This window comes from Pomacea canaliculata, linkage group LG8, assembly GCF_003073045.1.
Source record: "Pomacea canaliculata isolate SZHN2017 linkage group LG8, ASM307304v1, whole genome shotgun sequence".
Lineage (NCBI taxonomy): Eukaryota > Metazoa > Mollusca > Gastropoda > Architaenioglossa > Ampullariidae > Pomacea > Pomacea canaliculata.
In genome coordinates, this window is record NC_037597.1 from 2,681,692 (window position 1) to 2,707,842 (window position 26,151).

General features: G+C 46.1%; 1 protein-coding gene across 3 annotated transcripts in view; it reads right to left on the minus strand.

The window, feature by feature from the left end:
* Window positions 1-2,024: 2,024 nt before the first annotated feature.
* The window catches only part of LOC112570307 (kinesin-like protein KIF26A), a 143,368-nt gene continuing 119,241 nt past the window's right edge, over window positions 2,025-26,151 (minus strand). For all 3 annotated transcript variants that reach the window (XM_025248690.1, XM_025248691.1, XM_025248692.1), the window contains 6 exons: window positions 22,776-22,868; window positions 13,909-14,053; window positions 9,693-9,855; window positions 6,375-9,519; window positions 6,050-6,225; window positions 2,025-4,894 (listed from right to left, as the gene is read on the minus strand). In XM_025248690.1, the coding sequence (XP_025104475.1) occupies window positions 4,712-4,894; window positions 6,050-6,225; window positions 6,375-9,519; window positions 9,693-9,855; window positions 13,909-14,053; window positions 22,776-22,868 (3,905 nt within the window). In that variant the 3' untranslated portion in view covers window positions 2,025-4,711. The remainder of the gene's footprint in view (window positions 4,895-6,049; window positions 6,226-6,374; window positions 9,520-9,692; window positions 9,856-13,908; window positions 14,054-22,775; window positions 22,869-26,151) is intronic.

Consider the following 26,151-nt stretch of genomic DNA (forward strand, 5'->3'; position numbering starts at 1 on the left):
CCGTGCATGTTCGTGTATGTTGTGCTTGTTTGTACTCGATTGTGATGTCTTTATCACTTGGCCTCATTCCACACTGCCCCTGGTCTCTTGTGAAGCGCATCGAGCTCCCCTCGGGGAAATGCTCTATATAAATCCTATTATTGTTATTATTATTACCATCACCACTACACCACTACCACATTAAGATAATAAATAAAAATAAGACGGAAAGAAGAGATGGGAGTAGGAACGAAGCAAAGAAGCAAGCAAGGAAGGAGAGAAAGTGGTGCAGGAGGAAAAAGAAACACAAGGCGAGTGGGTTTCGTTCATTCACTGTGAGCATGTTGTTTCATGTTTAAGGGGAGAGCAATGCTGTTGTATTTCGGGATCGTCGTCACTGATTATGTCCCTTGGACTAATTCCTTGTAGTGCGGTCATTTAAAAACGTGTTGTCCACCGAAGACTGACAATGGATTCGAGAGATCATCAATAGATGTTACTCGAACAGATTTCTTGTGAGGTGTAAGATTAATCTGATTTTATTCAGCTGAACAAAATGATTGCGAAGTATTTTGTATGCTTATTTTCGGTATTCTGGCTGCATCCCAGTCTTTGCTGGGACTAGAGACTATGTTGTGTATTTTTTGTTTTCACTTAATATGTTTGTGTTGACTTGAGAAAGGAGAACAGCGTAAACAGACCAAAAAGACCGACTTCTATGATAAGGTGTCCGTTGCTCAGACAGGTATGCTGGCAAGAGGCAGTGAAGACAACGGTAACACAATCTGGTCATCTTTTGTTATCAATGCAATCTCGGGGAGGAGGGGTGCAGTATGGTCTGCTTGTCAACGGAGGCTTACGAAAGAAGACACGCGGTATTATTCTGACTGACCCATATGAAATTTGTCCAGTAGGCTGTTAGGCTGTCAACAACGAATAGAGAGCTGCAGTAGTACACAAGCAGACATGAGTTTGTTATTTTTTTCTGGTGGAAACTGATAGGAAGTGTCGCATTCGACTGTTCCTGTGAAGCTCCAGGAAGATGATCTTGTAGACTGCATTAGCCGATGACAACACCGAGACTCCTGACGGTCTGGGAAGGAGACTGCAGGTAAAATAAAATTAGTTGAGTACACACTTTATTTGCAGAGGCTATTCAATTTTGTTGCGAACATGAGGTTTTCACGGAATCTTCTGTTTGCTGTGTGATGTTTTGCTGGAGTTGATAAGCGAGGATTGCTGCTAACACCTGTGTACCTCATCAGCATACCTGTGATACTGTAGACTTAAGTGGAGGATTGCAGGACGACGTGATTGGATGTACAACGGAATAAAAGCGGCCCGAAAGCAGGGCCTTGAGGCAGTCGGTGTGTAGGGGTGATGTCCGCCAGTTTTTGCAGACAATGAGGTGATTGCTCCGATAGATATCATCCTTTGATTTTGTTATGTCTTACTGTAGACTGCGATACCCAAGCTTCAAGATGGCAACAAAAAAGCAAATTAAACGGACACAGATTAAAGTGTTTGGTTTGGATTGCAAGTCCTGAACAAGTCTTAAATTGCCGGTCGTAGTGCACGTGGAATTTGCTGATTACTTGAGACCGGTGACGAGATTATTTTCAAGACCTAACATGCACTTTATCTGCAATTTTTGGAAGCTAATCCGAAAAATTTGGGTTGTTACAACTCCGACCTCATATACAACCCTTTCTATCTATTCCTCTTCGTGCATTAAGTTGCACATAAGGCCACAACCAGAGTCCGCCACCGATGTTGATCGGCTGAAACCCTCTCCAGGTGACCCCATGTCAAGTCCTTTCCTTTCATATACAACCCAGCCATAACATCAGATTCTAACTGTCGTGGTGACGGACATTTTTAGCCACCGCGCCACCAACTACCCACTTCATCAGCGCACCACCACCACCACCACATCATCATCATCATCATCACCACCACCACCACCACCACCATCATCATCATCATCATCATCACCACCACAACACATTTTACAGCAAACCTGACACAGTTGTAACGATCGAGAATTCAGTAATTGTCCGTTTATTTAATGCAGATGCACAAGTAACTTTAGTACAATATACATTAAATTTTACATCAGTCTATTGATTACAGAAACACACATATTCAGTCTACCCAGTGTGACCAGCAGAACATTCCAGAACAAACGACTGTTTCTTTAAACACAAGTCAACCACAGCGAAGTAATCCAGACGAACTTTGCCCCCCGCACTCGCCTGGATCCCCCCGTGTGGGTGCTCTTCGAGTGAAGGTTATCCTGTACACTGTTATTTTGGTTGCAGTAGATGAAACGATGAATGTTCACAGAGACTGGTGCTTACTGTCCTCCACTTTCATCAGTCATCGACAGTGTCTTTTGAGTTTCTCCTGGACGTTATACTGGCTACATATCTATGAGACACATCACACATCACGCACCTGTATATGTAGGTACCAACAGAACTATAGAGAATTTCACTTTCATCTGTCACAATGAGATTGCGGCATATTTTTTTTATACCATCCCCACAAATTCACAGTCAAGTTTACATGTCTTCAAAACCAAAGAGGACAAAACCAATAACAACAACCACACCCCTCCCCTCAAAAAAAAAAAAAAAAAAAACACCCCACAAAAAATAAACCCCAGAACCCAAAACAAACAAAAACCCTCCCCCTTAAAAAAAAAACCAATGTTAAAAAACAAACAACAACAGCAGAACAAAATAATGGACTGAGGCAAATGGTGGACACAAATGGGAGACGGCTTTGGTATCAAGCAGACAAAGAATTCCCCCTACGTGCTCAGTCACGTACCTGAACTACGGTCAGTAGAGAGAACTCGGCGAAAACAAAAGAGAAGGTGAGTTAGCAAGGAGTCATTGATTTGTGTTAAACGTGTGAAACTATAGCATCGACATGTATTGAATTTAATGCAAACCAATCACATTTTAGTTCCTTCATCTACAAGGCGTCGGCCAGGTGTCAGGATGCAGGACGTTAGAGCATCGCCACCAGCTGCACTGCCCACAGCTGCACCTCCACCAGCTGCTCTGCCACCATCAGCTCCAGTTTCATTTACGATTGACAGGACTCGAGCATGGCCATCTTGCGAACACTTGTTACTGGTCAATCAAGATGGACATTGCGTGTCTCAGAACAAAATAAGTTACTGGGGTTCTACTCTACACCAGCAGAAACTATCGGGGGACAAACCTACTGAGCCAGTGCTGCAAAACTCTACAAACAGAAATCTTGTCAAGATCCTCTCTCCTAAAGTAGACACAGAGTAACTTCCAGCTTCTGTTTTCTATCTACCTATATGCAATAAAAAAAAAATGCAGCTATGCTCAGCAGTCCTGAAATAGCCAAGCTCAACACGTGTACAAAAATCTATCGACTCGAAGGGTCTCTACTCTCACACCATGCATACGTCCGTATAAAATATATCCATATCTTTGTCATCGATATATATATATACACACACAGTAGAAAATACATGATTCGTGAGTACTCACAAAAATTTATCAACGACGAATTGCATCGTTATAAAACAAGGTTTCTGGTAGAAAATAAATAATACAGATATATGACAGCAGTTTCAGCTTGACCACACGTCACCACTGAGCAAAGGTAGACTGTAAAGCAGAAGTTCTAGGTGGAGGTGGAGGTGACAGGCCCTTTGTTCACATGTAGTTTTGCTGAGCTTGGACTAACAGTTTGTGTCCACAGACAGGGCAACGGTCCGCGTTCGTCCGGCAATGTAACTGGAGTAGAGCATCGCATGGGCTCCAGTGGACTACATACAGCAGACTCTTGCCACCAAACATAGGGTTAACACTGAATTGACTAACTGATAGATAATTATATAAGCTTCAATCAAAGAAGCCGGATAATGTTATAAGCTCCAATCAAAGAGGCTGTTACAGTCGCTATTAGGTAAAATCTTGCCTTCAAAGTGTTTTCTTTTAGCTTTTTTTCGAACTTTTTTAAAACCCTTCCCGATGTCCCATGCTAGTCTCACTGTTTTACTCATCATCGTCGTCATTATGATCTTCATCCTCTCGATTCAAGGTTTTCTATTGCTCCAACTGGGGTTCTGACTGGCTGACAGCATGAGACGAAGGATGTAGACACACCTGTGGCAAGTCATGTCCTAGGACTCCAAATTGCATATGTAGAGAACAGAACTTTGCATACGGCTGCAATGACTGTGCCACTGCTAGGGCAACTGAAATTTTGAGTGATATCAGATCATGAACTCTGAGTGACATCTGATAACAAATAATGAACTTTAATGAACGTTTAGAATGGTCAAAACTAGAACATGATTGAGACAGGCAGAATCAGCCAACGCTGACCAGGTAACATTTTCATGACATTTTGGATTGAAAATGTAGCAGATGCCACTGTCATCTACAGTTTCTGCTGGTTGAGTGGTACACGTGGCTTGAAGCACTCCCTCCGAAACAACACAACAGCGGATACCTGCTGACACTTCGGGAACCATGACATTTGATGGAAAACCCCAGCATTTTCGAAAAAAGAGTGCCACTCGCAACTATTCTCATTCAGAAGGTAGTTCGCTCCCTTAGCTTCATCCCCTTCCCACCTTGCAGAGCTCCTGTGTGTGTAGGACAGGAACTACAACCTGTATGCTCATTCATCTGCCCACAGTGTCGTCTGCTTGCCGTGTACGGACAGTTGTTGATCTTCAGACATCAGTAGCACGCGAACGTGATTTGCAGAAGCACATGAGAAACTTGCAGTCGAATCCCCATCCCCCTCGCTCCATGCTGATGCGATCTTTGGCCTCGATGACCTCTGGCTTCCCTCCTTCTTCGAAAGGTTGTTTCCCTTGGTGCTCCTTTCCGCGCCTGGAGTCCGAGGTTCGGGGCTGTAGAATAAAGAAAGCCGATTACAGCCATGATGACACCTTGAAAACATCAGTACAGTGTAACCTCGGTTAACGAACTTAATCCGTTCTGGAGAGCTGTTCGTTATCCGAAATGTTCGTTATCCGAAACAATTTTTTCCATAAGAAATAAAGGAAATAGATTTAATTGGTTCCCAGCCCCTGTTGACTCGCTAATATTTGAAAGTTACAGGCTATATATATAGGTATTTGTTTTAATGAGAACAGTTATAATGCAATATAACTGGAGTTAAATAAACATAAAAACATTAACGAAAGCATTTAAACATCAGAAAACTTGCCGTTTTGACGGCGTGGTTGGAAGCAGGTGTGGGGAGGAAGGGGTGGAATTACTGATTGGATTCCCCCTCCATGAGCACACGTGACATTATAAAATCGGGGGTGACTTCCCTTTTCTGTAGCTTTGAGGTTAAAGGAAAAAAACTTGTCCAGTGTCTGTTCCTTCTTCCTTTTTGTAAAACTCTTCGTAATACGACATCACATATCCGACAGACGCATGCCACCTTCATACTTTGAAATCATTTCTTTTTACAATTCATTTGTTGCCCGCTTCCTTGTGATTACCTCGCTACTATTAATTGCTCTTAATCTTCTTTGGAGCCATTATTGAGGATTATCTTATTAAAATAAAGCACAACAATCACTCAATAAGAAGGATGCGCATAGATAAGGAACGACCGATCGTAACTGTGTCTCGAGCGCGAATGATTACCTGCTGGTCGGTCACGTGTGGTTCACTTGGCTGTTCGTTATCCGAAATTTTGTTCGCTATCCGAGACAAACTTTTAACGAAATTTTTGTTCGTTAACCGAAATATTCGCTATCCGAGGCGTTCGCTAACCGAGGTTCCACTGTATTATTTATTTTAATAGTTTTCTACTTGCATAATCAAGATCGTGAAAAGCACCAGCCTGTTGCTACTTTCCGTTTAACGGCTCTCATTCCATGCCCCTAGCTTGCAAATAGTCTTTATTTATCAGTCACATTCTTCGATTTTGAAAAAGCCCCTCGACATAAGCTGACTCCCGAAACAATGAAGTCTCTCTCTCTCGCCCAGCCATCCACACACACGAGCGCGCGCACACGTGACGTGACGGCCCACGTGACCTCCGATACCTCAGCATCCTCGGGACGACGCCGCTGTAGCCGTTCCATGTCCTCGAGGTCGTACTTCTTGAGCTCTACTGCCTCATCCTTGCCCTTGTGCCAACCTCGTGATCCGTTGGACCCACCGCCATTGCTGCCAGGAGACTCGGAGGAGCGGGCAGGTGCTGAGCGACTTCTTTTTGTTCCTAGAGGTAAAGATCGTACATTTTTATCCAGAACATATTTATTTCAAAGCTATCGTTGTAAGATGTCACATGTGCTTTTAAACTTTTCAAACGTTGATCGACGCAGAGCAAATTTTAATATTTAGAAGATAGAAGGGAGGAGCGGATACCTTTTCGTTTTGACCCTTTCTTCTTTTCCGAGTTTTCACTTTCACTGTCGTCGTGGTCATCAGAGGATGCCGTGCCCTCGCTCTCTCGCAGCATGCTCTCGTATCCACTGCTCGTGCCCCCGTGCAACTTGTCTCCCTTGCTCCCGGGATGCGAGTGGATGTCGGTGCTGACGGTGCTGCTGTTGTCGCTGCCGTGGCCCGAGCTGGAGTGGCTGGGTGTGCGGGGCTGGGTGACGGTGGCGTACGGCGACAGCAGCCTCTTCTCGCGCGCCACGATGCCGCTGTCGTTGCCGGAGTCGCTGTCGTTGTTAGCGCCTCTAGCCTTGTGATAGTGAGGGTTAATCTCCACCAGCTTGCCATTCATGCATCGGACACTTTTGGCTGTCTCTTTCTCCTTCTTCCGCATCGTCTTGCTGTCTTTACCTTCCTTGCCTCCAACGGTCGGCGTGGACGCCCTGCTGGAGAAGAGCGGCAGCTTGCTGTGAGACTTGCCGCCCTTCTGGCCGTTATTTTTCGCAGCTGTCGGTGGACTCGCTCCATTTGCACTTAACTTTTCTTTGCCCACCTTACCTCCCTTTTCCTTGTCTTTACGGCCTGAATGTCCGGGGATGTTCACTGGGACTGGGGAGCTCTTAAGGGAGTTTTGTTTGTGAAGCACGGGGGACTCTTTGCTGGACACGGACTTCGGGGTGGAGGTGGCGGAGGAAGGCGCCAGAGGCCCAGACGACGTGCACGACGACGACATACTACTGGGTTTCTGGTGTCCGTTAATTTTCGGAGATGATGATAGGGATGAGGGTGCAGACTTTTGAGGCAGTGGCGGTTTTGAGTGAATGGCGAATTTGCTGCCTTTACCGGAGAGACTCGGGGAGCCAGAGTCCAGCCCATCACACACACCACCCGCTTCAGAGATGTAGTGCCCGGAAGCAGTATACACGTCAGCCGTGTCCGTGTGGCACACCGTGGAGTAATGGGGTTCTAAACACGATTTGTTTCTCAGGAAATGGTCCTTAGCGACAATATCCTCCTCAGAAAACTCGCGATTGAGATGAGGATTGGAGGCACCGTCGGGTTTTCGCGACAGCAGGGGCTTGGAGATGTCAGAAGTGAAAGAAGGTTCCAGCCCTGGACAGAGGTTTGAAGATGTGTGAAACGTGTGAGCAGCTAAATGCTTGGCCAGCTGTGAACTTTGCCGGCCTTCTGTCAGGACCTTGCTGTGCTGCACCAGCGCCGACTCTTCACGGTCCGTGTCCTCGGCCTCGCGCGCACTGCACGAGGGACTACTGAACGTTTCATCGTCTACCTCGGCTGCCAGACGATTGCCGTCCTTGTGGGACTTGAGGCCCTCCAGCTGCTCCTCCACCGTCACCTCGTAGATGGACTCCTGTCGACCCTCGCTTCCGCGCTCGTGCGCGTCGCTGCTGTCCACGCTGCTGTTGACGTTGCTGACGTCCTTAGGCCCGTCATCATCTGACCTGGTGCCCGTGCTGTCCGCCATTCGCTCGAAATCTGAGTCGTGTTCAGTGTTGGTTTCGGCGTCCGCCATCAACACGTCATGCAAACTCGGGTTTTCTGGACCCTGACTGACATCCTGGCCAGACGGGGCATCTGACGAGGAGACAGATTTGATCCACTGAGCCACTCTTTGCGTCGGGCTGGCAGAACCTGGAAGCTCGGATTTTTGCAACCGTGAAGATTTTGAACCATCAGCCTTGACCTTCCTAAGACAAGCAGGCGATGCTTTAGGAGAATGTCTGGGCGAGGAGTGCAGCTTTTTCCCCGCGTGGTCTTTATAATGCTTTTTGTGATGTGACGGTGAACTAAGCTCCCCTCCGTAAGAATCTACGTCTGACCTGAGGCCGTTGGTGTTGCCAGCGTCTTCCCCGTCCACGACACTGACTCCGTCGCCAGCCCGTCTCTGCCCGTGACCCCAGTCCTTGACCCCCCTGCCCATGTACAGACCTTGGTCGGTCTTCTGACAGGCAGGATCCACAACTCTGGCCCCTTCGCCACTGCTGACCATACTCGACGGTCGTGAGTCGGCGGCCTCTGCTGCTGTGGAGAGGTTGCTGTCCACAGACCCGCCACTTTCAGGACGCTCCTTCTCTAAATGTTTGATAAGCGCCTGCTTCAGGGCTCGCTCTGAAACCCCCATGGACAGCTTGTTGGCTTGAGATGATTGTCCCCCTTTGCCGTTAGGCGCTGCTGCCGACGCCGCGGTAGCATGCTTGGTGGTGTGAAGCGGGGTTGTGCTACCGCCAGCCCCCCCAACCCCCGCCATCATTTCTCGTGGCCCATCCACCCACTGCTCCTCCGCATCCACCTTTCTGTTTTTCAGGCGACGAGCTGTGTCCCCTCTGTGCTGAGGCGACTGAGGTTGCGAGGATACTTGCTGTTGCTGTTGTTGCTGTTGCTGCTGCTGTTCGTTCTGCACGATGAAAGCCGGCGGTCCGTCCACCCACTGTTCGCTGGCAGTCTTTGGATCCGGGTAGATGGCAGCTCCCGGACCATCGATCCATTGTTCTCCTTCGATAGGACCCAGCTCGGAGGCCGCCTTCACTCTCTGCGCGTGCTGCTTAACCATCTTGTCCTGCCAGTGGGCGTTGGCGTCGCGAACTTCGCTGGCGAGGGGCGTCCTCGGTCCCAGGCTCTTGCCCTGCAGGTTCATGCGGTGAGCCAGCTTCACGTGGCTCGGGCTCGGCGAGCCTGGGGCTGAGATGGGGTGCTGCACACCTGGCCCGCGAACTGCGGCTGAGGGTGACCCGGCGACCGCACAAGGTGACCGTGGGTCGCCGACTGCAGCAGGCATCCTCCCGTCCGAGGCTCTGCTCCTCCCGCTGTCAGAGTCGTCGCCCGACGAACGTGAGCCGCTCGGTCGACGTGGCAGGCGAGGATTGGTCCTGGGCACGTGACGGGGTGGTCCCTCGTTGTCCGTCAGTTCCCGGTCGCTGAGCGACTGGCCGTTGGCGCCGAGGTAGATGACGGTGTCGCAGGACTGCTCGCTGCTGGACGTGTAGTCGGGGTCTGAGTGCGACGACGAGTACAGAACATCCTCTCGTAGGGTGCCCATGCGCAGACCTCGATATGGACGCCGGAACTTGGCGCTCTCGTCCGTGGAACTGTCCTCGGAACTCGTGCTTGAGAACTGGAAGCAAAGACTCATTGCTTTGAATGTATGCCGAGTCCTTCTCAGTAAGATACATCTAAATAAACACAACAGTAAATAAACAATATACAGATAAATATTACTTAAGACAACACATAGATGAATGCAGTAGTGACACGTAGTGTGTTGTTCCGGTGCACCCCAAGCCTTACCTTTATCCGCCTTCGTTTCATCCTGTGGATTCTGGCCGCTAACTGAATGACCTGTAAAGTCTCATTGTAGTGTGGCACTGCAGACGACACGTGCGCTAGCATGCACGTGCGACAGGTAAGGTTGCCCAGCGAGTCCCGCAGCAGCTGTGAAATCTTACTGTCCCTGATGACAAGAGAAAGAAAAAGATTTACAAACAATAATCAAGTTAATCAGTAATCAGGTTAAAGACGCAGAAGAGTCCAACTTTTTCTAATGATCGAGTAAAGCTTAACACATGGACTATGCACATTTTTTTAAAACTCAAAGGACAGTACACAAGAGACTGCAGCACAGGTAAGCAAGTGGCTGCAGCACAGGTAAGCAAGTGGCTGCACAGGTAAGCAAGTGGATACAGCACAGGTAAGCAAGTGGCTGCAGCACAGGTAAGCAAGTGGCTGCAGCACAGGTAAGTAGTCGCACATTAAAGAGCAGACAAGCGTGGCCGAAATACCTGTTGAAGTCATCACCATTGTAGGATGGGTGGTGGTGTGGCTGAGAACTATATGTGGCGCGGAGGGATACAGAGATCAATTAAGATTGGTGATTACGGTGCGGGCACAGGTGTGAAAACACTCAACAAAAGTTAGTGCAGTCGCAGTGGATAGACGCGATGCTTGAAGTATATCTCCACATCTAGAGGTGGGTACTCCTTGTCTAGGATGTCAGCTTACCTGTTTTTCCCCATCTTCTTCTCCCGATAAATAATAAAAAATATTTTTTCCTCTAGCCCCAAAGTTTTGTAAAGTCTTTGACATTAACCGATTCACTTTTCGTAATAACAAATTAAAAATAAACAGATACGTTTCTTATAAATAACTTTAAATGTGTTCCGCACTCTTTCCTGGTAAATCATCTGAAATGACCTCTAAAAATTGTTCAAAATGAACCCTCCCATCCATCTCCTCCTTTTGCCACATTTTTTTCTTGCTCACTCGGTCAGCTGGTCAGACAACCACTCACTCAGCTGCTCGGGTACTTCATTCTCTGTATTCCTCTGACTCTGGAAACGATATCGTCATCCTAAGGGCGGGGGACCTGAGATGACTGAACCTAATAATTTGAAGAAATCGAACTGCTCAGCCTGGTCCCTATTGATCCCTAAGGAAACAGAGTAGTTTATTCCGACAAAATTTAAATACCCTTTCTAGTTTTCCCTTTATTGATTTCTGGGTCGTTATGGAAACGCCAGTAAACACCAACGACATCATCGCACGACACACAACCTTTTGAGAGTGTTTAGTCCTATACACACGTGTGTGTGAGAGAGAGAGAGACAGAGACTATGTGAGTCTATCTCCATGCTGTATCCCAGTACACCTCCCCCACAGACAGATGGACAGATGGACTCAATCACTCCAGCTGCTCCAGGATCATACTCAGAAGAATCGATTACCCTACGTAAGGTGGAGAAATATTTCAGCCCCAGTGGGATACCCGAGATTTCCAGTTTCAAGCCACAGATATCCTCTCAGGGCATTTTATTGCCCCAAAATCATCTTCACAGAGGCATTCATATTTTTTATCCAGAATTTTCTCAAAGCTTTATTTTTATCTGAAGCTATAAGGACACAACTGTCTTTTTATTGGATGCTATTGTCATGGCCTCCGGCATCTTCCGGTTTTAATGGCTCCACCTCTGTCTTCACTGGGCTTGCTTTATTCTTTCTGCACATCTCGTGCCTTCAGTTCTCCCTTGTCGCTCTGTACTTTAAAATGGCTGACTGGCTTCACTGCCCATGTGTTGTAGGGTATCATAGCTACCACTCTATATCACATTACAGTCAACTATCCATGGGTAATGTTTATTTGCATGCTACTTAGATACAGGTCACCCTAGGTAACACACTAGCCAGGTGCAGACAGGTGATACAATACTGAGAAGCAGCTTGAAACACAAGTTACAAGCTATCGGTAGCTATTGCAGGCTTAAACATCTAAGGTGAGAATATATAACTACCACAATATTAAACTTAGCAAGAAGCGATTACAAAAGTGTTTGTTGTTGTCAGGATGCAAACCATCAACAAGTTAAGCTCGGGGTGTTCAGAACCTCACCAGATCCTCTCCGGCTTTGATATGTCCACCTTCCCTTTCAAATATAGTCAGCGACATAGTCGGGAATCGATCTTGAAGATGTTTTGGTTTTCTTGGAAGTTGAGTTGTGTCCTCACTGATGCTGGGATCGCTCACCCCAACTGACACTCGTGTCCTGTCGGTGATGCTGTGATGCTCCCCTCCTCCTCCTTGGATGCTGTGGTCCCCCTCACGGTGCCAGAAGTCGTTTCATAGCGGCCTCGTCCATAACCCTTTCCTATTAACCCTCCTTCATTCTCGTCTCGGGTCCCCTTGACTGTGGCTGAAGGCCGGCCAGGGAGCCGGCGCGGGGATTATGGCTCTTATGGTTGCACTGGTCGGTCTCCATAAAACTGCTTCTGCTTGCAGTGTCCATAAATCAGGTCAAAGGTCAGGCACCGTGGGCGTAATTTGGATTCATGGCCAAAAATCTAGATTGATATGACAATGTTTGGATTCGCTGCACTTTGACAGCACCGTGGCGCCCTCCACACATCGTGTCGTCTAGCGGGGAGCACTTCCGTAAAGGGCAGTGAATCCAGAGATGCGGACAAAGAAGTCGATGGCAACACAAAGGAATCGTAAAACAGCGGCCCCATTCTGCCCCTGCAGTAAAACTGTTGTGACTTACCCTAATCGCATTTTCCCCTAAGGAATCGTCGTGCCCTTTGATCTCTGTGTGTCCCAGACCAAACACTGGAAGTCTTCCAAGCTTACCCGAGTCTTCTGTCAAAGTTTGGGAAGTACAAGTGAGACAAAGATTGTTTGTAACTGGCTAGCTGTTTGTCGGAGTTTGATGACTTGGGGAACACCTCTCACGATTGGTTTTGGTTGCGAGGGAGGGATAAGGGTAGGGGAGTTTTCGAATGCTTAAAGTTATATCCAAATCCTCAGTTCAGCCATATTTTGACCTTTGGTCCAACGAAATCGCGCAAGCAAAAACATTCAAACCCAAGCAACTGGCATTGTAATATTTTATGGAAGCAATATGTTTGTCAGTACTAGTTTTCCACTTCCCAGAGTTTGTCACCAATGAAAACATTGCAGAAACGTTTCAAAACCAAGTGAAAGTGCTCAAAGCCCAGCACCTCTTCACAAAAATATTTCAGTCCCGTCTTAGTAAGTCTGTTAACAGGAAAAGGTCGGTTTCCATGACAGCCTGTGACCTAAAAACTTGCAGCAGGATTTTCACTTCCCGTCCCGGAAGATCTTTGCAAGTCTGAATTCTTAGAATTTGGTTTTATAAGGAACAGGAATAGTCGCCTCCCCTTAATGAAATTTTGTTTTGTTACTCAAACAGAACGAGTGTCCGGCTTGTTCCCCGCAGCAATCGCTGGCGAGGCCTAAACCCAATCACAGGCCACCAAGACATCCCGGGGAGGAGGCAGGGAGGTGAAGTGTCCGCTTTTCTACATGGCGGCAGCACTTCACGCTTGTGAGCGCAGGACAGAAAGGAGGAATAGGACCCGCACGTAGATTTGCCTTTCCTGTGATGTGGTAATTTCTGCCTATTCTCCTCCCTCATCGATTTCCCCGCTATTCCCTTTTTTTTTTCACTTGCAGTCCCAGCATCCCCTCGGAGGTCGGGCTCAGGAATAGGGGGCGCTCTTTAATTTAGTGTGGCAAATCAAGGGGAGACCACCGCCTGTTTTTGCTGGAGCGGCAGGACAAATTGCTGATGCTGTCAGCTTACGAACCTCGGGCTCACACCAACAGGCTCCAGCGAGTGGTCCTCCGCGACCTTCGTGTAAAGAACCATCTCCTGGAAGTCTCTTTACCTATGTCACTCAGTTGTCACTGACACTTCGTTTAGCCGGTGTCATCATCTGTCAGAACATCCACACCTCCACGAAAACATCGTGACATAGCTTAAACCTCTTAGAAATAATTAAAAATAACCCCAAGTAAATAAAAAAAAGTAAATGAAGAAATGTATGCGTGCCTGTGCCAACCAAAAAAACCTATCGATGGACCAAACCTCCTTTCTCTCTATCTCTTCCTTCCATCATACAATTGTACACGATAACAGTAGACCGCCAGCAGCAGTAGCTCTCACCACAAACATACTAATGAAGGCAGTTCTGTGGTGTCAGGGTCACTGACCTGTGGGGGACGTGGCGCTGACCGTTGAGGAGGGCCATGATGACGTTGCCCAGCGCCGAGAGGCTGAGCGAGACATTGTTTGGGTCCTTGGACTTGGAGGCGCTGCCGAGGTCGATTAGATGCAGACGACTCCTTCCCCCGGCAACTGCGGACACACAAACACACACACAGTCGATAAGATAATGAAATCAACAGTACAACATTGTACAGACGCTGTGTAAGCTTTTAACAGGCAAAATACACAAACTGATAGATTTACATGCAGACAAACAGGTACATGAAAGGACTGGAAAAAATAAATCAAGAAAAAGGAAAACGAAGTACGAACTATTGTCACGGATGTTGACATACACAAAAAATGTCCTCTACACACAAACACATTATTGATAAGAGGGAGGTAGATGATAGGTAGAAGGGGAAAAGTCAGACATTTAAAACAGATGTAACGGATATACAGGAACAAACAAAAAAGTCATACTAGGGCATACCGGAAGCAGAATTGTCAAAAATCTCAACAGTTGTCAAAAGACGACCCTTTCCTTTTTTTCTATCTTCTCCGAGCAGAAGAAGTAAACAGAAAGTTCATGACTTGTCTTTCCCCGAAAGCGCTAGAGATAATACAGTCTTTTCTCCAGTCCAGAACAACAGGTAATAAAACAACACAGCTTCCTTTCTTTGTGTCAGGAAATGCAGGTGTTACAACAACAATGTCCTGTTCTGACCAAGCAGCTATGGGTAGTTCCATTAAATATCTACAAGATAAGCAGTCAAATCTTGCAAAGCCTTCAACAGGTAGGAATCTCAATCCAGTAGTACCTTCGTGAGATAAACAGTCACATCGAGTAATGCCTCTAAATAAACAACCCAACTGTTGCACTTCTCCAGATAATGAAATCCTGTGAAGGTTTACAATCTGAAGCCATGAGTACCTGTACCCGCCAAACTACCCGGTCTACAGTCGTGTTGTAATACATATCAACATCATTATCTTTGTCTCCACGCTGTTCCAGACCTTTTAGACACGTGCTTACTATTTGATATACACATCTAACAATGTATGCCTTTCAGTGCAGTCCACGTGCAGCTAACGAGTACCACGTGCATTGTTTTTATGTGAGCATTACCTCCCTTGTAGATGAGGAGACTACCTGACAGACTGCTCTGGGCTCGAAAATCCGTTAACCCGAGTTTATACATTTATCAAAAAGAAACTGGCAAGGGTTATTATATAAATGACAGCCAGAGAAGCCAATACTCCCAAAATTAACTCCTTTAAAGGTTAACCTCAGTCACAAATGTTTGATGCTCAACATGTGTACCCCGCTAGTAGAGCATTAACTTGTTATTTGTCACATGCTGCACAGAGCATTGTTGTTTGTTTCTAGACAGGCACACCTAGCCTGACAAATTCTCACTTGTAGCCTCACTACAGGCTGCGAACAGTGAAAACAAGCTAATGAGGCAGTCTCCAATCACCAAGCAGACATTTGTGGCATCGAGGTAAATGAAGTCTCCATCGTTTCCCCAAAACTCAAGTAAGAACGACAATTTTTCAAAAGCTTGTATCTTATGTTCGGGTTTTGAGATCAAGTAACTTTTGCTGACCTCAGCCATTTGAAAATGATTTTGCGCTCGGGTTAGCCTTTAATCTTGGCCTCTTCATGTTTGACATTTGCCGAGACTGCACACGAAGCGACATCTGTAATGTCGGCACGTACCATTCCTCAGCCAAACCTCCGCCTGACTTTTACGAGTTTCTCTTGAAGATATGATCGAATGATGAATGTGGCGAGGAATCATCAGTTACCTCCTTTTTGCCAAGACGACTTTTTGCCACGTGTCAAAGGTCGGCCAACAGGCCTCGGGAACAGGCGGAAACGCAGAGCTCGGTTCATTAGTCATCGAAGGTAAGCATCAACACACTAGTTTGGCTAATTAAGGCTGAGCAGCTTTCTCACCTGCCCATTAATCTCATGTCACACAGGTCACTACACGGGCCACTGTGTGTGTGGATGTGTGGACGGGTGCGTGTATGTGTGTGTGTACTAGATAGATGGACAAAGAGAGAGAAGGAAGGAATTAAAAGGGTTTAGAAGAATCTGGATGGATTACTTTGGAGTAGTTCAAGTAATGCCATGACACACTGGCACCACCCTCAATATATCTTCCCTCTACTTGTCTCTCGCCTGATTCTTTACTTTGTTCTGCACCACGTGACTTTTATGCGATGTCGATAACACTAGCTAGTATGAACTCTTCAAACTGAACTGAACAATATACAGTCTGAACAGTTGCAGCGTTCACAGATATTCCATTAAACTCTGTTTGTGAACTGCTGTCCATTCTGTGCTCCCTCAGAAGTAAAGACATCAATGCTCGAGATGTTCTCTTTATAATTAAACTACCCAGGGTACCCGACGGGAGATGCTCCATCTCTTCACAGATTGTCAGCGCACAGTCAAGCAGATGAAAGGAAAGAGGGAGGATGGGGAATGAGGCGCCGTTAGCTGTAGTGAGAGGGAGGTGGAAATTAAAACTGCGCTCCTTCCCTCCTTCCATTTACTATGGTGTAATAATAAAAGTAATCATACATGTATAATTTATATGTAATAACGCTCCTAACACATAATTATGTGTTATAATTAAACTCGATAGTTGTAAAAAATAACATTCGATGCAATAACACTTGGGAGAAGTAATTATGTGTCGATGAAGGGACAAAGTCTACCGGTGATGCCGTGCTCACTGTTCACATCAAGTCCACTGCCATCTGCATGCTAGTAAGACCAGCCCCTGTGGGATGTCCTCAGTGTGCGCTGACAACGGCAGCTCATAACGTGGATGAAGAGATTACATCGGTGTTTATTAGTCGGCCCTGCTCCCTGCATAATAGCCGAGCAGCATCCCGCCCTGGGAGTCCATCATGGCGCAAACATAAACACTCGGCAGTGCGCTCAGCGTGACGCCGCCACATCCACCTTCTCATTACGCTCCGCTTAATGAACACATCCCTGCTGCCCAGCCTCCGCAACCACCTGGAGACCTCTCCAACAGTCTATTTCAAGCAGCATTTACCTGTATCTCCACCCAGTAGCAATACCAGTTGTCGCATTGCATCACTTGTCAGATACAAGCCCCGTGTAAGTGCAGAAAAATAAACAAAAACAAAACAAAAAGGTAAATAAACAAGAGAATGTCTGTTTGCACGCTCTAATATATTTTAAGACTTTGCCAATACAGAGAAGAGGCGGGATGAAGTCTATAAAGCGAGTTTAACAGCAGCTTCAAGTTTTATGTTTCTTCATTGTTGTGACAAGGTTGCTGGTATACAGGCGAGTAAGTAATGGCCTCGTAAATACATTATTGTCTTTTCTGACATAGCTTTGCTGTTTGCTACACAATCAAAGTAGAGTTGTTAATGTTTTTAGTTTATGTTAGGTTCACGCACATGTTTTATCAGTAATGAATGCTGACCATTAGCTTTAAGACGATGAAAGTTCTCGAACCTTTCGTAGCAAGATGTATAGTGGGAACCATGGAGGTGACTCTACCAATATCAGTTGTACACAAAGCTGTGTGTTGTTGTTGTTGTTATCTGGTTTCCGACATTTGAAGGTTAAAGTTCGTTCATTGCTCAAACTATCAGAAAAGAGTTCGCGATGAGTTTGCGCACTTCGTCAGCAAGTTCTTCCAGCGACTGCCGACTGTTGGCAGTTTGTCGAGAATGATGACGTGTCCCTCGCGATGGATGCACTGTCGGGTTAGGGTGAGCCTTGGAAAAGCTGCCTCCAGAGTCACAATAAATGTGATTCTTGGTGTTAACAGCATCTTATTGCTAGTTTGTTGCTTAGTTTATTATTTTCTATGCTTTTTTTTTCTTGATTTCCATGCCCCGGCTTACAGGCAATAAACCGAAAACAACAAGTGACATTAAGTGGAATTTCGCACCTCCGTCAATGTGAGAGTTCGCTTTGTTCGCTTTTCTTCTTCATGTTAACAGCAAACCTGGACTTTTGCTGGAAAAAGCCTCGTGTTAGTGGTTAGTGGGGCAAACTGTAGACTAGCAGTGTAGATACCTTGATTCTACACCTAGCAGTCTAGTGTAAACCCAGTCTACAGCAGTCTAGTCGTCTATACGGTCATTTTTTAACAGCTAACAGTCTAGTTTATATGCGATCCTTATTTCTACAGACTGAAGTTTATTCTGAAAATGATCTTTTGTTCTACTGTTACGCCTGCGCATGACACTGAGCATGCGTGCTACACCTAATCTGTGCTACTAAGGAAGACCTGAGGAAAAAATAAATATCTTTATTCAACGACTCCACACTGGCAATGGCGGGTGTGACACGAGAAGCAGCCAATGAAGCTCATCACAGGAATGGCAGTAGACAGGTGAAAACACACCAGACAGTGCTCCTTGGTACTGCGCTTACTCATGCCTCACCTGTGAACCTTTTTTTCAAAAGAACCGATCGGCGGTCACATAGCAACCCTTCAACGTTTTCACAATATACAGGAAATTATCTCCCTTTCCCCCACCCAACAGCAGTTTGTGTGTGTACCCGGCTTTCTAAAGTGAGAACTCGGCTCTCCTAACTACAGACAGAGAATAAAAAATATCTGGTGAAATAAAAAGACATACCGAGATAATAGTGTACTGTCCTTATTACAATGTTTCATTGTGTGAAGGGGGGTAACTGCTGCGAGGAAAGGTTGAAGGTCGTGAAGAGATATTGCTGATGTAACGAGGGCGGACTTTGTGAAGAGGGTTCTATGTTGCAAAGAGGATTGAATGTGGTGAAGAGAACTGACTTGTGAAGAGAGTTCCATCTTGAGACGACACGTGTTGCTGTGTGGGGGTGGGGCGTGTGCTGGAGGTGATCAGTAAATCTGGATGAGGACACCCCGAGATTACCGCGGTAATAATTCTACCCGCACCCTCGCTGACACTGGGGCTTTAACCTTAATCAATTTTGCAGCTGCCGCCCTGTCCAAAGCAGTCGCTTGGCACAGGTACCACTGTTGCTGGCACGCGGCCATAAAGTAGTCTGGGTAAACTGAATTTCGCAAACAAGATGAATAGTAATCATACTTAGGGCCTTGTGTTTCTAATAAAGCTCTCATCGAAATTCTTGGCTTGATAACCCTGCCGTCTGGCCATTCCTCGCCTTCGTTTGTAACTTCACTGTGAACAATGCAGACATCCACCGTGACTCAGGCGCTCTGTCCTGCTGTGCTAACAAATGAGCAGAGCTTTGCAACTTGTCTCTCCTTCTCTACAAATCAAGGCACAGGGAGAGAGAGAGAAGGTTCTGAGCCTGGAGGAGATATACACGGAGCTCTCGGACTCCTCTGACATGGGTGCAGAGAGTGCAGAGACTGGAATTAAGTCTTTACTAACGACGACAACGGCATTTATTGTATTAAAGGAAAACATTCACAATTTATTTGAAAATCCTGAAGGAAAGTGAAGTTTGGAATTTCTGTGTTACTGGTGATGATAGACACATCTGTGCTTTACATTGTTTTGCTGTTCGCATTCCTCCTCTTGCTTCTACTTCCGTCCATGACCGCAATTCACAGTCTGTACTTCTATGACCACGCCCACCGAAGACTGTGGCCACGCCCACTCTCAATCTTTCCACGGTTTTCAGAACAACTGAAGTTATTCTCGTTGTGAGGTGTGGCTGGAGGTTTGTTACAAACACACTGCACGCCCCCTCGCCACATTTTTTCATAGTGATGTTATTAAGTTATCGTCAGAACTATTACCATATATCGTGTCCCTGTTGTATCACCCTTGAAGTGTTAAAATAGAGGACAGCCGGGCATCCGGGGTGGTAATGACAGACACAAGTGTGGGTGCGGTGACAGCCATTAGTGAGGGCGTGGCGGAAGAAATCAGGGTGGGCGTGGTGACAGGAACTACTAAGAAACAAACATAATATGACTTGGTCGATTTCCTAGTCCGTGTCCCTGACCATCTCATTCTCAGCTCCCACCCGCTTCCTAGCCCACATACCCGATGTTTGGGTTTCCTTATACCATTCGAGTTTCCGAGATCTCTCACGGATTAAAATAATGTTCTGTTTCTCCATTTAACTTTTTCTGCATTGTCTAATTTAATCTGAGCAAAGCCTGAAGTCGGTGTCTGGCTGGATGTGTCCTGTCGGCAACCCTCCCCTGCCCACCAGCACCACATACAGCTCTGCTCTAACTCACTTAGGCCGTCTCCTGGCTGAAGGGTGAAGGATGAGTTTAAGAGAAGGTTTGAAAGTGAGAAGCAATGTTTCTGTCTGCAACACCCGCTTGTTGACACCTGCAAGAGGGGGTCTGGTGTTGAAGCCCAGGTGAAGGATGGAGTCTTAAGTGAGCAGCCTAACACAAGCTCAGCAGTCTGCCACTGAATGATAAACACAGCAAGCTTTAGAAGTTTCTAGACAAACTGTTGGCTGTCATTGAAGTACAAGTGCATGTGTTAGTAGGAAGATTGTCCTCGTTGCTGTTGACGCCGATACTGCCGTAAAATATCAGTTCTGCTCATGTGACCTTTGGTGCACCGAATCTTATTCCGGAATCATTATCGCACCCTGACCTCCGGTCCGCCAGAACTTATTCTGAGGTCACGATTGTAGCTGACCTTTGTCACGCCTGTTGAGGTATAACAAACACTTAGACTCTTGCGAACTTCTCCGGTGTTAGTCTCGGCGAGTCTAAACAATGACTGTGACTAAACCGGAAGCTTTGTATACACCAGCCTCGTTTTAGTAGTTAACTAGAAAAAATAGTTTGCCAGCAATTCAGTAATACAAATTCGTCATGGCCATCGCACAGATAGACGAGGATATTGCCCTAAAGACGAACACACAGTTATAAAAGTTGAAGAAAGAGTTTGCGCGTGCAGCATCCTCACCGACACACACACAGCCAAACACTGACGAGGGAACACGCACGCCAGCACGCGCTGTAACAACAATGAGGAGGCCAAACAGCCATTGCTTTTATCCCCAGCTCAACACCGCAGAACAGCGGCAAATGTTTGGAGTTCTCACTGCACGTGATAAGGGACACGCTTTTCATACGCGCAGGGAGATAACTCTAACGACTGGGATAAACACGCAGCGCCAGGTGACAGAGTAACGCCCCCTTGCACATCTGCATAGGTCTGCATCTCCAGCCTTGCCGACTTTCTTGTTTTACTTATATTTCAGACCTGCACAGACATGTTATCACTTCATTTTTCGCGATTAAGCAGAAGGAGAGGAGGAGACTTTTTGTGTTTCCTGCTGGAAGAGTTTACTTGAGGAAAACATGGCTGCCATGGCTTGTGTTGCTATCCGCGGTCAAGTCAACATCAGATGCAGTTAGCAGTGTGCTATCGCACACAAAAATATATCCGAGAATTACATCTGACAGAGGAGGCAAAGCAGATATTGACAGTCCACAAATTGTGCTACAGGCTAAAATAGCATCTTAGCATGGCTAAGTCTGTCGGCCACTTCCAGCAACGTGGAATTCTATTTCAAGGATGCAACGGTCAAGAAAAGAAGCAAGATCAAAGACACACCGACAGTTTTATGAGATTTTCATTTTTTTCCTTTATTTTACAACTTATTTCAAAACCTTTCTGATCAAAAGGCTTTGAAATAAGTAAATAAGTTGTAAATAAGACATTTACTGAGGTATTAGCTGATAATAGAATTAGTTGTCTACATAGGATGTCATGAAAGAGTTATCACTGATGTTTCGGGACACAATTTCTTGCAAACGTTAAGTTTCAATGTGTAACAACAAAAACTTGACCCATGCATTTAGCTACCACAGATACAGCAAGTACCCGCTGCATGTAGCTACTATCGCTGAGTTTAGCTATGAAAGATGAAATCCACCGGAAGTACTCCTGTCGCCATAACTTGTTTCCACACTGACATTAACTGCAAAGCCTCCGTTTATTGCCAGCCATGTCTTACAGCAGTTTGCAGCACGGTAAATACCTGTAAATACCTGATGCCAGGTAAATGGTCCGTGCTGTAGGTGAGGTCGCCACCATACCCTGTAGCACAGGCAGCAAGCAAAACACGAAGACGAGGGTTCCAGACCTTTGTCAGATTGTATCTGTCTGAGAGGCATGGCGGCTCTAACGTGCAAGTCACGAGTGCTGTTTGCTTTCCAGTTGTTTTTTTCTTTATTTGAAACACCAGTTCCACCTCTGGCTGGGATCGTTTGAAGGATCACGACAACTCAAGGCCGTGGATGAACATTTTCTGGAGTCCAGAATGCGATTGCAATACCAGAGAGCTAATTATACCCACGTGACTTTGTATTCACTTTGTTCTTTATCCCCCACCGGTGACTGATATTGAGGATTTCTCTCGTGGATATGGTGATATAGCGCAGCTTTATTGCGTTATACAAAAACTTTGTTATTATTGTTTATTATCAATAAAGCTGTTCCAGGTTTCCAAGCTCGTAGAAGTCCGATTAGATCGACTTGTCAGGTGCTCCGAGGTTATCCGCCCTTGTCGCTGCTGTATGCTCCAGTGGAGATACATCTTCATCTAATGACTATGGCTCTGATAGATACTCTATTAAAGTAAATATACACGTATACAAACAGTAGCATGTACAGACAGAGGACAACAACACGGACTAGTGTCTGAGGTACACATCCAACTCGACTTTCATTTTCTGTCGCCGGGTTTAAAGTGAAGACAAATGACATAGTGAACAAGAGCAGACAAAGCGGGATGAGAAACGACATTTTCTTTCTGTCTGTGGTGTGTGTACGAGAGCGAGAGAGACAGAGAGAGACAGAGATGCTATTGTAAACACACGAGACAAGATGTTCTCGGGGCGCCACCTACCTCCCGGCAGACCGGCTTTGTTGGCTTTCTCAATCCGATACTGGTAGACGTTGAGCGTGAACAGCAGGTGAGAAGACCTCGCCTCGTCCTCGTCTGCAACAGGTAAATAAGGCCACGTGTAAGACAGGCACACTACAGACATACAAGTGTGTAGACACCACATACTATAGACAGACAGATAAGTAGACATCACATAGTATAGACAAACAGATGTGTAGACACCACATACTAAAGACAGACGTGTAGACATCACATACTATAGACAGACAGATAAGTAGACACCACATACTATAGACACACGAATGTGTAGACTGTGCACACCACAGACAATACAATGTGCAGACAAAAATACAAATACAAATAGTCAAATGTTTAAGATCATCTACAATGCAGGCATCCCAATGTCTCAAGATAAGAGATTACAAGCTGTCAAACAGGTAAACATGAAGCTACATAGCTATGGCAGCGAATTCTCGTCCTACTGACAGCTTCAAGCAAGAAAAAGAAAAATAAACTTGTAAAGAAAATCGGAAGCTGAGCTAGGAAGTTGAGGTGAGATTCAGATATTTTCTGAAATATTTGTAAAACAGTTGCAGCGCTTGTTGTGTGCGCTCTTTCGTGACGGAAACCAAACTGTGGCTCACGATGTTGCAGGACCTACATGTGTCGAGTGATGTTTGGGACTGGAAGCACTTTTGGCCGATTGGCCAGCAGGATTTTATTTATTAATAAACATCGGGATTTATAGCTTGTAATCTGCGGAAACCACAGCAAGCTTGCAGTCTCAGGGCAAAGTTTACGGGAAGGACGTCAAGAGCCTCGTTTTGGTTGTGATGGAGCTTCACTCGGTCTGTGTGTGAGGATCTGTAACGTCACCAACATGTATGACTGGACGGTGACGGCAGACAATTTTTTCCAGTTAACTATTAAAACGAAGCATGAGACTACAAAGCTTCCAGTTTAGTCACATTCATTGTCTAGGCTCGCCGAGACTAACAGCGGACAACCTCACAAGAGGATACACGCTGGTCTCGGCAGACAGACAGCAGTCCACCTACACACATCCATGGTAACATCCACTCAAGCAGAAGAAACCTGCTTTAGTTCCGCAATCTCATTCTGGTTTCCACACAAAGACGGTTAGCCCAACAACGATTACAACATCGAGAATGCAACTGTCAGACTAAAATTCTGTTACTGTTTGTAACATTATCCTCCGTCACCTGGGTAGGGAGAGGTAATTAGTGTTTTACACCGAAACAGTAACTAAGGCAACATCAAGGCAAAGCAGGCAGCTTGTAAACAGATGCCACATGCAGAGAGAGAACAGCGTGCTATCCTCCATCATGCCAGTAGTGTGCTGTTGGCTCCTCCTTCCCTCGCTCTGCTCTCGTCTCAACGTTCACGGCACGTACCCGCAATCCCCGGTGCCAGAGGTTTAACGACTGTACTTAGGAGACTGACCGTAAACACCTTCATCACCGGGGTTGTGATGCCATTCAGCCACAAACATGGCGGCCACAAAACATTTGTAGTCTAAAATGGCATCGTCATCAGTCCTAGAGCGGACTGGAGCACAAGGGTCACGACCTACAGGCACGTGACCATGTAATGGTTCGTCGACATCAACCGTGACACAGACTACTTCCGGTACAAAATTAACAACAATCATTACATCTGTAAAGCGCATTTTTCCATGTGGATGCGAGCTCAACAAGCCAAAACATATTTGCATTTCCGTTACAATAAATCGTAACACCGGAGCATAATTCAAAAGTAGGTGGCAGACGATGCTGCATGTGATGTTTATTCCAAGCTGACATTTTAAACAGTGTCACTAGTAAACAACAGTGTCACTAGTATGTCACTAGTAAATAACAGTGTCACTAATAAACAACAGTGTCACTAGTATGTCTCTAGTAAACAACAGAGTGTTACTGCTAAACTGTCCACGACAACGATGTTGGCATACGACCCACCGTCCTGATATTATCAGGGATGTTTTTTTTCTTTTTCGCTAGGCAATTACAGTCGTCTGCCTACCCGAGAAAGATCGAACAGTTGACAACATCTGCCGAGAAGTTACAAGAGGTCAGCACCACCAGGCTCCAGCTAGACACCAAAAATCAGTCACCCGACTGTTAATAGGACTCCGACATCCGCGACAAACAGAATCTGCGAGGACACGGCAGTCACGTGATTGTTAACAGGACTCTGGTTCGCTAGGACACGGCAGTCACGTGATTGTTACCACTCTGATTTTCTAGGACAGGACAGAAGGGTTCTGGAGGAAGAGAAGGGGAAGAATAACACATGTTCTAGAACTGACCAGCACTGCACACTAAATGACAAAACCGTAGTTGCAAAGCCACGACTGTGACAACCTACCTGTGGGGTCTACGTCACGTGCTGTCACATCACCAGGCCGGCCAGTCACACCTACAACCCCGTGTCTCACATACACTGGGGGCCGATGTTCCGCCCGGCAGCTGGTCCTCGCCACAAGTTGCAGCGCCGAACTCTTTACCTTGGCGGACTTAATCAGCGCATTTATTCACAATCTATCAACGCCGACCCGGCAGCCAGCGCACCAGGCTTTGTACTGCGGCTCCTACCCTGGCCTCCACCCCAGGCCATGGAAATTAGATGTGTGCAAGTGATTACCCGAGACATGCCGCCAATATCTGGCCCAGATAAGTATATCGCACGTGCAGAATGCATGTCACGTGTTTGTGAGGCGGTCGTCGGCAGGACTGGCAGGATGGGGTGGCTTCAAGGGAGAAGTATTTTCGCCAGGAAGCACCCGGGCCATAAAGCTTCATTCCGATGTCTATGAAGTTTACGGGGCGGTAATCAAATCTCGCCGCTCGCAACATCTACCCGCTCATCTCAACTCTGATGAAAAGCATGAAAACCTCGTCTGGGTGAAGGCCATCAAACACCCTGACAAGATGGCCGCAGATTGCGCATGTGCAGCAACTCACTGCTATCAGACTTATTTGCCACGAAACTACCCGAACCCACTGATAATGTTTAGTCAGATTATAAATCTAGACAGGGGTGGGAGGCTTTCAAAGGGAGGTTACACGTGTACATCTAAACAAGGGGATGGATGCAAAGTGAGATCAGATGAAAACAGAGATCCCTTACTCCGGCAATATGTAATAAATTTGACTTCTAGTGTTTATATATATATACATCCAACAACTCAAAACTCAACAATTATCAATCTATAGTTTACAATTTAGATAAATATGTTTTCAGACGAGTGAGATATGTAGGACTGTTTATACCCTAAGGTCAATGGCGATATTAAGGTCGCGATGGGAAGAACTATTCCAGACAACCTCACAATAAATATATTTACATCTCGTAT